This window comes from Lepidochelys olivacea (assembly GCF_965140295.1).
Source record: "Lepidochelys olivacea isolate rLepOli2 genome assembly, chromosome: 4".
Taxonomy (NCBI): domain Eukaryota; kingdom Metazoa; phylum Chordata; order Testudines; family Cheloniidae; genus Lepidochelys; species Lepidochelys olivacea.
The window spans coordinates 15,354,203-15,369,671 of NC_140414.1; the positions used below are offsets into that span (position 1 = coordinate 15,354,203).

The window sequence follows — 15,469 nt, forward strand, 5'->3', positions numbered from 1 at the left end:
TTTGTTTTTTACAGTGCAAATATTTGTTATCAAAAATAAATGTAAAATGAGCACTGTACACTTTGTATTCTGTGTTGTAATTGAAATCAATATATTTGAAAATATAGAAAACATCCAAAAATATTTAAATAAATGGTATTCTATTATTGTTTAACAGTGCGATTAATTGCGCAATTAATCACAATTAATTTAATTGCTTGACAACCCATTATATCCATTAACTGGATATAATGCATTTGTGACAGATATGGCAATTTCCTGCACTGTGTTTGCAAAACCTTACTAAATTAAGTTTAAGTAGCTTTGGAGTCCATTATATTAAAAATGCAAAATGTATGTGCCATTGTGGGATTGTTTGTAACTTCTCTAGGTGGGAGAGATGATCAGTGTAATCTCTGGGAAGTGTTATGAGCTTCAAAGACGTATTTTACACAGTGCGCCAGACACAAAATTTTGGGACAAAGTGGGTTTCCTAGTAAATACCTGTGGAAAAGTTAGCACTGTTGCAAGCACGGGTCTTTGTGCACAGAGGAGTATAAGGCAAATACCTGACAGAGGTGCCAGGGAGGAGACACTATCTCCCCAACCCCGTGGCATAACTGCAGAGGGCCCCAAATGCATATCAGGGTTCATCTCCACTTCAATTAAAAATATGGCAAGTCTCAGAGTCTGGGTCAATTGACTCAGGCTTGAGTGGCTCATGCTACAGGGCTAAAAATTGCAGCGTAGATGTTTGGACTCAGGCTGGACGCCATCTCTGAGACCCATCCCTTCCAGCCTGAGCCCGAACGCTGACACTGCAATTTCTAGCCCCGCAGCATGAGTCCGAATCAGCTAATTCCAGCCAGCCACAGCTGTGCTTTCTCCATGGGTCTTTTATTGCAGTGTAGACATACCCACAGAGACCCCCAAAAGAGATAGCAAAGGGCCAGCATTCATAGCAGCCTTTCTTTTTAAATTTAAGTATTCAACTGTAAATGTGACAAAAGAAAACGATGATGAAAATTGCAGTGATCACCACTGAAAATATGAAGCCAGATGCTTACTGTCATAAATCAGTGTAGCTACGTTGAATGGGGTTACACCAGTTACATTAGCTGGGGAATTGGAACCATGAAAATTACTGTGTTCAGACAAAATTATTGTTGCTTTTTTTGTCCTTTTTTATCCAAGTAGCTTGTCAAAGTTTGGGGCCCTAGAGATATTTCAGATAGGAGTCGAAATTGTTTATGGAGTTAGGTATTTTCTTTTATTCATTCTTATTCATTTACCAGGAATGTACAAAATCCTGCTTCTCCAAAGGTGGAAGGAACAAGAAACAAAAGGAATATTTTTTTTAAACTTACAGGCTCACACTTCTTTTCAGCCAGCATCCCTGACCCAGAACTTCTCTCAAGGTTTATATCAGGGTCATGCCATGCTCACAGAGTTCTGCTTGGATTTCTTCATGCTGACCTCTCTGTGGTTCTGTGTTCTCCTTTCCCCACATACAGACATCCTTACCTGAAACAATAACTCAGCAAAAAACCCTCCGCCCACAGAGTCCAAAAGTCCTGGGCAGGCTCACATAACCATTTTGTCTTAGATGGAGGATTTTGATCAACTTATCCTCACAGTTATGTTAACTGAAGGGAGTATTCACACCTACCAATCTCAGTGAGGTTTTAAATCAACCCTAACAGTTTCAGCCACTTCATAACACTGCTGTTTGTGACATTTCCTCTCCTACAATGCACTTACAGGGCCAGAGTCTCAGCTGGTGTAAACTGACTTCAGTAGAGCTATGCTGATTTACACCAACTGAGAATCTGACCCCAATGACTACAATGGAGCTACACCAATTTACATCAAGGATCCAGAATTTGGAATATTGCAAAATACGGATAAATTCTCTGCTGCTGTAAATGGACAGCGCTCCATTGACTTAAATGGAGTTTTGCCCATTCTCAGCAGAAAATTTGGACCACTGTGTTGTCAAGCGTTTAATAGCAACAAATGTACTGTACATTTTTGATTTTCTGTGCAAGGAGGAAGCAGATAGTACTTACATCAACTCCTTGGGGCAGGGACCATCTTTCTGTGACATGTTTGTGCAGTGCCTACCACAATAGGGTTCTGGTCCGTGAATGGGGCTCATAGGCACTACTGTAATAAATAAATAATAAAAAAAACCCTATGGTGTAAGGGTGTAAGAAGAATAATTTTGGTTATTTAGTCTTCCTTTTCTACTGTCATTATTGCTATTAACATAAGTAGAAACATGATGGGCCAAATCCTTAGCTGGAGTAAATAGGCTTAGCACCATGTAAGCTGATGAGCCAGATTCTCAGATGATGTAAATCAGCATAGCTCCACTGAAGTCAATGAGACTAAATCTTTCAGCAACTTCTTCCCTAAATGTGTAAGTGCTGATACATCTCATCATCAGGTATAGAAAATAATTATAAGCAACACAACTGGCATTTAGACTGAATTAACGTATTATTACTTCCATTAGTACGGAAGAGAGAGGAAAATAACACATTAATTAATTAAATTCCCACTGAAAGATAAGGCTGTCATTAGGGACTGTGAGTGCCTAATGCTGCTGATTCTGGAAATGCAGTTAGATTTGGTGGATTACTACTGTAATAAACCTCATTCATATTAACCCAGCATTTGTGACATTACTATCCCTGGCAGAAGATTAAATGAGATAAGCTATTTAAATGTCACTGAAACTTTGTAGAGGACTAATGGGTCTTACTAAACTTTCCAGAAGTAGCGTACATTAGCCGACTCATTTTGCTGGCATAACTATGTCTGTCAGAGGTGTGTGGGGGGGGAGGGAAATCAAACCCACTAGACAACATAGCTATGCCAACAAAACCTCCAGTGTAGACACAAATATGCCAACAGAAGCTGCCTTCTGTCACCTTAGATAATACCGTTCAGGGAGGTGATGTAGCCATGCCAAAAGACGACATCCTCCTGTCTGCACACATTGCATCTACACCAGGGGACTCTGCCAGTATGGCTATGACGGTGTGACTCAGGGTATGTCGACACTGCAATTACACACCTGTGGCTGGCTCATACCAGCTGACTCAGGCTGTGGGGCTGCTTAATTTTAGCATAGATGTTCAGGCTCAGGAGGCAGCCCGAGCTCTGGGACCCTCCCACCTCAAAAAAGAGACCCTAGAGCCAGGCTCCAGCCCCAGCCCAAATATCTACACCGTAATTAAAGAGCCCTTTAGCCCAAGTCAGCTGGCACGGGCCAGCCGCAGGTGTCTAACTGCAGTTTAAACATATCAAATTACAGAGCTGTTGGTGAAGACAATCACCTGAAGGTAGTGGTGCTCACTAAGGGAAGGAGTGTGTGTATAGGGGCAGGTTGTATAATCTTTTTTATAACATTCTGAATAATACTTACAGCAGGGGTTTAACACGTTTTTTTTATTTGCAGAACCCTAAATAATTTTGAATGGCAGTACAGACGCCTTTAGAAATCTTAGTCTGTGGATTCCCTAAGTGTCCAGGGCCCACAAGTTGAAAACCACTGACTTAAGAGTTTTATTTCTAACCAGCTGTTATGCTATTTAGCTTACAGTTTCCTTCTCTCACCTTTCCCTCGAGGACGCAGAGAGGGGAGCAGCCTGCCTAGGCCTGTCCATGCAACCTACCCAGCCCCACCTTATGATGGAGCAGTACCCTGTGCTCTATACTCCAGGGGGAATTCTGCACCAAAAAATTAAAAATTCTGCGCACAATATTTTAAAATTCTGCAAATTTTGTCAAAATAACACTATATAATCACACCAGTTTCAATTATTTTGGTAATTTATTTCTAAATACCTGTCAGCAAGTATGTCTGTAACAACAGACACGAACAAAAATGCCCCCAGGAATAGAGAATTAAAGAAACCCCTAAGGCAACTTAGTTCCTGCTTCTCTGCCTCCTCAACCCCCCAGATCCCAGCTGGGGGTGTGTGTGTGTGTGCTCATCAGACACTTACACCCCCCCCTTTTCCCCAAAGCCCAGCCACACACCCCCAGCCCAGACCGCCTCTCCTGCCAGACGCCAGCTGTGGGAACCCCCAGCCCCAGCCTCTACCCTGCTAGAGCCCAGGGATCCAGAAGGAAAAACAGCCTGATGCTGGGTCCCAAGCTTGCACAGTTTCCTGCGCGCCGCCACCTCCTTCCTCCAGGATGTGCTGGGAACGGCAGCTTCAGGGAACCCTCCAATTCCCTCCCCCTGGCCTTACCCTCTATCTGTGAGCTGGCCTCTGCCGGGCCCAGCAGCCCCATGGCGGCCAACCTCTCTGCAGCCCATTACTGGGGGGCGGGAATTCTGCGCGCACCCTTAACGTCTGCAAAATCCCGCCTGGCACCGTGGCGCGGCCAGTAGGGTGACGAGATGTCCCCCTTTTATAGGGACAGTCCCGACTTGGGGGGGGGGGGACTTTTTCTTATATAGGCACCTAATACCCCCCACCCCCGTCCTGGCTTCTCACCCTTGCCGCCTGGTCCCCCCCCACCCGGAGCAGCTCTACCAAGGACGGGGAGCCCGCTGGGCCTTGGACGGGAGGGGGCTAAAGCCCATTTCTGGGGGATGTGGGGGCTGCGCAGCCAGGGGCGGCCACCCCCGGGGACTGGGGCGGGCCAGCTCCGGCGCGCTAACGCCCTCTGCGCTGCCCCCCGCGGCACGTCCGGCCCAGCCAACCAGCGCCGCCGCCGCCGCCGCGCTCGCCCCACTGCTCCTGCCCCCGGCCCAGCAGCTCCCCGAGGAGCCGCTCCGGGTCCTCTATGGCGGGGAGCGCCGGGCAAGGCGGGCCGCTGACCCCGCCCAGGCGCAAGATGGCGGCGGCCGAGGGCGCCCTGCGGAGTCACGTGACACGGCCTGCCCCCCCCCCCCCGATCTACTTGGAGCCCTTCCGGGCGGACTCTGCGCGATGAGGTCAGACGCAGTCTGCATTATGACGCCAGAAGCGTAAACAAAGCGGTGCATTGTGGGAGGGGGATTGTTGCACGCAGGAAGCAGCCTCCATCTTAGGGGCTCTCCAGCCAGACGCTCGGCGGCCCGGCCCGCAACGAGACCCCGCAGCCCTGCTCCTTTCCGCGCCCGCCTCTTCCGCGCGGCCGCGCGCCCCGCCCCGCCCCCCAGCGTCCCGCCTCGCCGGCGCTGTGAGCAGAGCGCGAGGCGGCCGGCCCCTGAGGGGAGGCGGCGGCGGCGGCGGCGGGATGGCGGCGGACAGCCGGGAGGAGAAAGGTAGCGGGCCTCGCTGGGGCGGGACAGCCGTGCTCCGCACTGCCCTGTGTCGGGGAGGGGGGCCCTCACGGCAAGGGGGTGGGCGGTTTGGGGGACTGGCTGGGGGGGACTGGGTCAGCTGCCTTGCGGGGGTGGAGCGGATGTGGGGGGGCTGGATCAGCTGCCGTGCGGGACGGGGGGCATCTGGGGGGGCTGGATCAGCTGCCTTGCGGGACGGGGGGGATCTGGGGGGGCTGGATCAGCTGCCGTGCGGGACGGGGGGCATCTGGGGGGGCTGGATCAGCTGCCTTGCGGGACGGGGGGGATCTGGGGGGGCTGGATCAGCTGCCTTGCGGGACGGGGGGGATCTGGGGGGGCTGGATCAGCTGCCTTGCGGGACGGGGGGGATCTGGGGGGGCTGGATCAGCTGCCTTGCGGGACGGGGGGGATCTGGGAGGGTTGGATCAGCTGCCTTGCGGGACGGGGGGGATCTGGGGGGGCTGGATCAGCTGCCGTGCGGGACGGGGGGGATCTGGGGGGGTTGGATCAGCTGCCGTGCGGGACGGGGGGGATCTGGGGGGGCTGGATCAGCTGCCTTGCGGGACGGGGGGGATCTGGGAGGGTTGGATCAGCTGCCTTGCGGGACGGGGGGGATCTGGGGGGGCTGGATCAGCTGCCGTGCGGGACGGGGGGGATCTGGGGGGGTTGGATCAGCTGCCCTGCGGGACGGGGGGGATGTGGGGGGGCTGGGGGGGAGCGGATGTGGGGGTTGGAGGGGGTTAGCTGCCCTGCGCGGGTGGAGGGGATGTGGGGGTGAATGGCTGGAGGGGGCTCAGCTGCCCTGTGGGGGATGGGGGAGATGTGGGGGGCCAGGGGCGGAGGGCACTCAGCTGCCCTGCAGGGGCAGAAGGGATGTGGGGGGGAATGGCTGGGAGAGGGGTCAGCTGCCCTACGGGGGTGGAGGGGAGGGATGTGGAAAATCTCTTTTTGGTTTTACCAGAATAAATGAAACTAATTACAAAAATCTTTCCTAATTTTCTTCTGAAGCGTCAACTGTATGATCGGGATGAAGGAACTGGATGTAGATCCATCTGTTAAACCTTTGGGCGGGCTGTATACATAATTTGTTCTGTTAGACTTATATAACATGTTACTGCTGTGAGGGGGGAATAGCCACTACTTTTAAGCTTCGTACCACTTATTGGCTTTGTATGCCTGTCAGATTACCCCATCGTGCTGTGATGCTTTAGAGGTGGGGAGCGGCAGCTGGTCTGCATGCCCTTGTTCAGGGCTCTCTTTTTCTCTGGTGTGGTTTCTTGTGTGCAGAGATTCCAACATAGGAGCTACAGCTGCTGTGAGGCCCCTTCATGTAACAACTTAGAGATGACTTCTTATATTTATAGGTTTTGTAGCTCTCCTTAAGGTGACTTGCAGCACCACAGAGAAATATACTGGAATTACTGAAAGAGGGGGAAATGTACTAAATATCAGGGAAATGGTAGAAACCTCAGTAGAGTCTTTAGAGTTTGAGACCACCAGATCACCTACTCCAGTGGTTCTCAAACTTTTTGTAGAGGCAACAGCCCTTTTCAAACAGCAAGACTCTGAGTGTGACACCCCCCCCCCTTATAAATTAAAACAGGGTTTTTTAATTTAATGTGGGCTGCCGTTTTGTGACACCGCCAGGTAATAACCGGTGACCTCCGTTTGAGAATTCCTTGTCTAGTCTCATGTCCTATATATCACAGGCCACCAACAGTACCCTCATACTTAAACCCAACCACCAAAGGTAGGCCAAAGTATTACATTACTTAGGTTGGACATCTCAAACTGTACTCAGCCAAAGTAGTACAGTAGAACCTCAGAGTTATGAACAGTTTGGGAATGGAGGTTGTTCATAACCCTGAAATACACATAACGCTGAACAAAACAATTTGGTTATGTCAAAAATTTACAACTAAACAGTGACTTAATACAGCTTTGAAACTTTACTATGCGGAAGAAAAATGCTGCTTTGAACCATCTTAATTTAAATGAAGCAAGCACAGAAACAGTTTCCTTACTTCATCAAATCTTTACTTTTAAATTTTCCCTTTATTTTCCCTGAGTGCTTAACACCGTACTGTACTATATTTGTTTTTTGTTTGTTTTGTCTCTGCTGCTGCCTGATTGCCTACTTCTGGTTCTAAATGACGTGTGTGGTTGACTGATCAGTTCAGAATTCTGATGTTTGTAATTCTTGGGGTTTTCTTATAAGCAGTATACCACAGGGAACAGTCCCGTGGTTGGCAGAACTAGCTGCATGCTGTAACAGGCCTTTTCTCTTTCTGACTTCTTTAGTGTCGTTCAAAGGATGAGCATGGGTATACATAGTGATGGTAATGACAATGAGAGCATAGCTATGTGTGCATATTAGTATTACTTAATACATCACATTCAAACATCAAACATCAGAAGGGAATTGTGAGCTTTGTCTCCAGTTGTGCTATCTCCTCTGGTGTCTGTCTATCTGCTTTCTGCCTTTTGGAACCAATACTGCAATATGATAGTACCTAGTGCTCTGATGATGCTTACTGCCGTGTGCATGTGTACTTGCTGATATGGTATGTAAAAAGGTACATTGCCAGTTTAATATATTCCCTCAGTTTAGGAATTGTAAATGCAAGCTTTTATATATTCCCCATAGCATTTGCAAACCAAATGTTACAGCAACTATATGATGAGTGCAAAGAAAAATTGATTAATTTCATTTTTTTACTGTTCAGTGCTGAGCAAAAAGCAAATGTGTTGATTTTTTTTTCTAGGTTTAATGCTCTGATACACAATTGGTAACATATGTAAGAATTATTTTTTTTAAAAAAAGTATTAGTTTAGTCAGGCCTTTAAGCTGCCGGTCATGCATGGGTATACTGTAATAACGCTGTGGTTGTAAGTTTGATGCTCTGAAAATATATCTCCACAAAAAAAATAAATTTTCTGTTTATTTTCATAACAGAAAATATTTCATAGCACTTAGGTCAAGGCTGGGCAAACTATGGCCCCAGGGCCGCATCCAGCCCTTGAACTCCCGTCGGGGAGCGGGGTCTGGGCCTTGACTTGTTCCGCAGATGCTGTGGCTCTGCACGGATCCTGGAAGCAGCAGCATGTCCCCCGCTGGCTCTTATGTGTAGGGGCAGCCAGGGGCTCCACACGCTGCCCCTGCCCTGGGCACCGCCCCTGCAGCTCCCATTGGCTGGGAACCATGAGCATTCATGGCCTGCCATACAATTTCCATAACCAGATGTAGCCCTCGGGCCAAAAAGTCTGCCTACCCCTGGCTTAAGTAGACTCAGTGTCAATGTAGTCACTGCGTTGCTTACATTGAGTGTTGCTGGCTTTCAGAAGCCATCCCACGATGGCCCACACAGACAGTTAAATTGGTGCAAATGCTCCTGGTTAGGACGTGCAACACCGACAGACAGAGCGTAGTGTGGACCTGCAAAAGCGATTTCATAACTCTGGTGGCTGTATGTCAGTGTAACTTAAGTCAACATAATTTTTTAGTGTAGACATGACCCTTTTGGTGCTTGACTAGGGATATACCCCAACTTACAACCATTATTGCTCATTCTCTGCCTACCAGTTACTACATACAAGGCCTGCAGCAATCACTGTCTGAATAGCAGGGTTGCATGGGGTGGGGGAGCTTGCATATCCTAGGAGACAGGCTGATTATGTGATTTATGTAGATTGCTTTGATTACATTATGGGCTTTTTAACTGTTCTCAGGGCTTTGAAGCAGCGTCCTATACTAGGGCCGGTTGAAAGCTTGGTGCCATAGGAGTATCTGAAATACGGCTTGATGCAACCTGAGCTAGCGGTGATTCTTATCCGTGGTACTACTTGTAATTTACTGGGACAGCTGGTGTCACCACTTGCTTTGGCAGCGCTGGCTGTCCCTCATTCACATACATATTGAGGTAGCTCTGTTGAACAGAAGAAGTGCTCTTTGGCTACTCGGGAAACTGGAGATTCAGGACCAAATGTACATCCACAGAGGAAAAAGACAAGGAACTCCACTGGAAGATCAACTTTTCCACACATTTTAGAATAGATGACTAAAGTCACCAATTATCATTTGGTTCCTGTCCAGCCCTGTGGGTTTCCTGAAAGATCTAACCTTGCAACAATCATCCTTTAAGTTTGCAATACCCCTGCACCCGGCTCTGAGCCAGTTGGTAAAGGAGTTGTGATAGCACCTTTACTCGACTGTGGATATAGCTAAAGCGACTTAAGCAAAAATACTTGTTTGGGGATGCTGCTGCTTCACCACAAGCCTGACGGCAGTGAGCTATGGCCAGGGCTAAGATTTGAGACTTGCTGCTTGACTTCCCTGGACTGAAAATTAAGGTACTAAGATGTCCCTGGAAAAATGTTTTCTTGGGCTACAGTGGCAACAGATTTTGATGTAAGCTACCTGTCCTTTCTGGACAAAGTGCAGCTCAAGCTATGGAAGAGGGCTTATAGCTTTGTGGAAAAGCACAAAGAATTCTGGCAGATTTTATTAGCATTTACACAACTAGGTATGTGGTTCTCATGTCATTTGTTGGTAACAGCAGCAAGAACATCAGTCTTGGGCATAGGTGCCTATAGATACAAGTGTGTGCTTCTGTCAGACTTTTAATACATAGTAACTAGAGCTTGAAGACATAGGGAGTTTCTTTGGCAAAAGGGTGTCTCAAATACTAGAGCAAAGCTAGGCTATATTTTCATTTTCCACCCCTCCTACCCTAGAGGGCAAGGGCTTATACTAATGTGTTTGGATTCAAACGTGTCCGGTAAGGACAGAATCAGAATGTGTTGCTTCTTTTTCCTCAGAAATGGAAGAGTTGCAAGCCTCTTAACCCCAAGGAGCAAAACCTCTGTTTCTTGTGCAGTTCAGAATCTTCTGAAATAGACACACAGGCTAGTTTTGGAGAATAGGACCCTTCTGATTCTGCTTGGTTCCTGATTGCCTCAAACACTGAAGTCCTCAACATTATTTGGTAGGACTGTACAGTCTTTCCCCAAAACCTTCCCCAGACCATTTCCTTCAAGAATGCACTCATATCTTCCTGAGGATGAGTGAGTACAGCAAATCTAGTCCTTTCTGGCAGAGATGTCTATCAAGCTTTATATTGCAAAGGGAAAGAGGCAAGATATTTCCAGATACTTTCGGATGCAGTGCAGGCGTCAGGGATGTCTCAGTCACTTACTGTTGCATTCAAGGGACTGGCTGGTATATGTGTTGCTAAAATTGACTGCATTTCTGCACTGAAATGGACAAAACTGTTCGTCATTCTAAATATAAAGTTGCATTTGGTTAATTTATGTAGGAAATTTGTATTGTATTGTCCTTTTTAGCACTTTTTCACTCCTTTTGTTAGTCAATAAATTTCTATTTTTGAAGATACTCATCTTTATTCGTTCACCACATGCTCTGCAGAATGTATAGCAGAACTCAGAGCACTCAATACTTTTAAATGTACAGCACCACAGATCTCTTAGGTTCATGAAAACACCCTAGTCATGTATAAATCTACAGCCAGCACTGCATAATACACTTTCACTGAAACTGAAATAGTGTATAAAGGTAGAGGAGACCAGAATAATTTATTGGTTCATTGTATGACGGGGGTGTAAATGTACACCAAGCACTACACAATTCTAAACAGGCCCCAGAATTTCAGGGCCACTTAGAGCACAGTCTGTCACATCACACTGTTAAAGTGCTCTTTCAAAGCCTCCCTCAACTTCATAGCTCCACATTGAGGTCCTCTAATAGCCATTGTGTCTGGCAGTTCAGACTCCCCAGACAGTTGCTGCATCTCCTCTCTCTACCCCGACAGCAGCTTTTCCCCGTTTGCCTCACAAATATTATGCAGGACACAATAGGCAGCTATCACTATTGGGGTATTTCTCTCACAAGATTGGATCTCAGTGAATAAATAATGCCAATATGCTTTCAAAAGCACAACTGTCATTCAGCACCTGCTGAGCTGGTAGTTGAATCTTTCCTTGGTGTTGTCAAGGTGGCTGGTATATGGCTTCAGGAGCCAGAGGAGCATGTGGTATACTGGGTCCTCCAGGATTACTGCTGGTATATCAGCATCGCCTGTGGTAATCCATCAGTCAGGAAAGAATGTCCCTGCTTGCTGCTCTCTGAACAGTCTTGTATTCTTAAAGTTGCGAGCATAATGCACCTTCCCTGACCAGTCCACACTGATATCAGTGAAACATCCCAGGTGATCCACCAAGACTTGCAAAACTACAGAAAAGAAGCCCTTTCTGTTGATGTACGCTGTGGCAATGTGGTGGTGCCAAAATAGGGCTAGGCGTGCTGTTTGTTTGTCCCACCACAGTGCAGCAGCCCCATTGCTGCAAATTCAACCGTGACGACCTGCATGTTGTGGAGACTCACAGACCTGCTTAGCAGGACGTGATTAATGGCCCTACACACTTGCATGAAAACCGCCCCCACTGAGGATTTTCCAACTCTGTAATTTCCCACTGACCGGTAAAAATCAGGCATTGCAAGCTTTCATAGCGCAATCATCGTTCGCTTTCGAACTGCCTCATTTGCTCTCCATCCACTGGAGAGGTGAGCTCTGCATACAGATCCAGGAATGTGGCCTTTTGCATCCTAGAGTTCTGCAGCTACTGCTAGTCATCCCAAACCTTCATTGTGATGTGATCCCACCAGTCAGTGCTAATTTCTTGGGCCCAGAATTGGTGCTCTGCCATCTGCAGCTGCTTCATGAATGCCACCAACAGCCTTGAATTGTTTTTCACTATGTCCATCAGCAGTCTGTCCTCGAAAAAATCATCATGTCCTCCATGATTGTCGTTCTTCCTGCATCTCTGATACTGGAGAATCATGCATCCTGTATTTGCAGTGTTTATGAGACTATACAGAGTTGTGCAGACTTCATCCTTCAGTCAGAGGGTGGACAGTGCCATGTGGGTTTGTGGGATCTCTCTTTAAAATAAAAGTGTGAATTATGGGGTATGGATGTTATGGGATAGAGAAAGCTGCATGCTGGGAACTTGACCCCAGCTTCCAGTGACCCCTTGATACTTTGTTAGTTTCACTCTGTTCAGACAGCCTCCCTTCTTGCTTAGTTCCTATAGAACTTTCAGATGCAAAAGGCTGTATCCCTGGTAGGGAAGCCTCCGGTGTCTGTGACCCCTGGCTAATGGAGTTCAAATTGTGACCAGAGCGTCATCAGGGTCTCAGTAGACACTTCCTCTTTTGCAGGGTTTTACTCCTCTTCATGTAGGGCTCTCAAACAGGTCTTTGGCTCCTCTCCAGGCTTCTTTTGCATGTGTTTTCCTTAAGCACTTTCCCTTTGACAGGATAAATCCTCCTGCCTTTCCCCAGTCTCCTTGACGGAGTCATTAAGTTCTATCATCTCTGTGTTCTCCCTTTGCTGCTTTCCTTGGTCTGGAATTTTTGTTGTTTAGCATGCAGTTCCCATGACATTTGGACTGCAAGTCCCATAATCCTTCTCTTTTTGGCAGAAGCCATATCACAGAAGTGATCCGAACTTTTACCCTCATAAAGGTTGATGCTCTCACCTTACAGTACTCTCATGTTGAATTTTGTTGACACTTGAAGCTAAAGTCAAGGAGGAAATTGAAAAGCTGTTAAGTTTCATTGCTGTGTTAATGCATTCATAAATTTAATGACATTATAAAAACTAATGCTGGTTACAAACAGTGTTTCAGAGAATTTCTTCAAAATGGATTATTGTCAATAGTATTTGTAATTTATGTATATTATTTTCAGATGGTGAACTGAATGTTCTGGATGACATTTTGACTGATGCTCCAGACCAAGATGATGAGCTGTATAATCCTGATAGTGAGCAAGATAAAAATGAGAAAAAGGGTATGTGGCTTTACTACTCAGATATCTTGCTAAAAAGTAGACAGCAAAATTTTACAGTGCAGGATGATTAAAATCAGCAAGGTGACAATATTCATAACCCAGGTAATGGAATCCCAAACGGCTTTTGTGCAACTGCATTATAATGTAATCTCTGACTTTATGGACAAACATAATAAAGTAGGGCTTCTCTTTATCTGAAGATCACCGTGAATCTGGGTTTTCTGCAGATATAGCAGATATCTTACCAATTATTTTTTGGTCTAGTAAACTGAATACAAGAGTAGGAAGAAGGAAGTCCTCTTTTTCGAGTCCCAACTTCGCTAGTAACTTCTTTGGCCTTGCGCTTGTCACTTAGCCTTTCGGCATCAGTTTCTCTGTCTCTCAATATGGAAAACATGAATGTGACTGGGAGGTTAAGGACTTAATATTTGTAAAATGCTATAATATTGAAAGGTTAATTATTTTTAAGAGTGCTTTGAAAGGTTAGTTAATTTTAAGAGTTAATTATTTTTAAGAGTGCTCAACTTTAAGACAAAGCTGATTTTAAGGAGAAATATTATCAAACGTAAAAAGAAGTCTTCTAATCTGATGTGTAAAATAACTTTGAACTTGGTCTCTATTGGTCTTCATTTAAGGATCAAAAAGAAAAAGTGACCGGATGGAAAGTGCTGAAAGCAAAAGACAGAAGCCTTCTATGCATTCATCAAGGCAAATGATGCCAAAGCCGCCTAGTTCATCAGTTAGCAATAATAAAAGAATGGTGAGTACAAAAGGAAAGCCACTGTCGGAGTACAAGAATGAGGAATATCAGAGGTCTGATAGAAACAAGCGCCCAGATGATCGAAAGACCCGTACGTCAAGCGGCAGTTCAAGGGAACCATATAAAGGACAACTTGAAAAGACTTGCATGAGGAAAAGAGATGTTGACAGAAGGGCAAAGTCTTCCACACCAGATGGTTCTGAGGTAGTAAAAGTTATTGCAGCCTTAGAAATAAAACAATTGTTTGAGGCTTTTATAAGGCGCATTCTCTTAAAGCACTTTGTGCATCCAGACAATGTGTTCTATGACTGCTGATTGATTTTCTCTTTGAACATCAGAGAATTAGGCACGACGTAGATCGAAGACTGAGCAGATCCAGCCATTCTTCTAAAGAAGAGGTGAACTCTGAGGAATATGGCTCAGAACATGAGACTGGCAGCAGCGGTTCCTCTGAGCAAGGGAACACAGAAAATGAGGAGGAAGGAATGGAAGAAGAGGAAGATGATGAAGGGGAGGAGGATGAAGAGGTAGAAGAAGAAGAAGGGGAGGAGGAGGAAGAAGAATATGAACAAGATGAGAGAGATCAGAAGGAAGGAAATGACTATGACACACGAAGTGAAGCCAGTGATTCTGATTCTGAATCCGCATCCTTCACAGATGGGTCAGTCAGATCTGGTTCCGGCTCGGATGCTTCAGGTAGATTGCTTCTTATTATACTACTTGATATCTGGTTTTTCTCACTTTCTTGAAATATCAGTAGATTTAAAACTTGACTTCTTATTTTTGGCTTGCACTAGTGAGGATTAGCTTTGACTTTGGTCATCAGGTGGTGTGGTTTTTTTTTTTTCTTTAGTGAATGTAAGTAAAACAATGTAATGGAACATTAGCACTGAGGCTTGCCTGGAAATAATGACTTTCCACTAGACTAGGATCGGATTGCTGTAGATGAACTGGCTTTGGCTTTGGCTTAAAGCTACTGCAGTCAGTACTACTTGACACTACTTCTTTTATAGATTCGCTTATGATTTATCATTTAAAGTTAATGGCAAGAAGTTCAATATAAATCTAGATGTGTGGAATAGTGAGGCTATAGCCTTAGCAATTTCTCCAAAGGTGAGAGCTACATAAGATGGCTGGGTCTTAGTAAAAATGCATGTAGTGCTCTCATTTATTTGAGAGAACACCACACAACTTGGAATGATGAGGAGTCCAGGACCAGAATAAGGCCATGTCTACACTACCTGCCGGATCGGTGGGTAGTGATCGATCTATTGTCTAGTGTAGACGTGATAAATCGATCCCCAATTGCTCTGCTGTCGACTCCGGAACTCCACTAGGGCAAGAGGCGGAAGCGGAGTCGACGGGGTAGCGGCGGCCATCGATCCCGCGCCACAAGGACGCAAAGTAAGTGATTCTAAGTCAATCTAAGATACATCGACTTCAGCTACGCTATTCTCGTAGCTGAAGTTGCGTATCTTAGGTGGATCCACCCCGCCCCAGTGTAGACCAGGCCTAACGGGAAATAGGGACTCAAGAAAATAGCATGGCAACTGCCTGCACACCATGTCTGGTT

At 46.2% G+C, this 15,469-nt stretch overlaps 1 protein-coding gene across 2 annotated transcripts in view; it reads left to right on the forward strand.

Moving 5' to 3' along the window:
* The first annotated feature begins 4,989 nt into the window (after positions 1-4,989).
* Positions 4,990-15,469, forward strand: part of YTHDC1 (YTH N6-methyladenosine RNA binding protein C1) — a 33,583-nt gene continuing 23,103 nt past the window's right edge. For both annotated transcript variants that reach the window (XM_084625735.1, XM_084625736.1), the window contains exons 1-4: positions 4,990-5,248; positions 13,035-13,136; positions 13,772-14,100; positions 14,235-14,592. In XM_084625735.1, the coding sequence (XP_084481861.1) occupies positions 5,221-5,248; positions 13,035-13,136; positions 13,772-14,100; positions 14,235-14,592 (817 nt within the window). In that variant the 5' untranslated portion in view covers positions 4,990-5,220. The remainder of the gene's footprint in view (positions 5,249-13,034; positions 13,137-13,771; positions 14,101-14,234; positions 14,593-15,469) is intronic.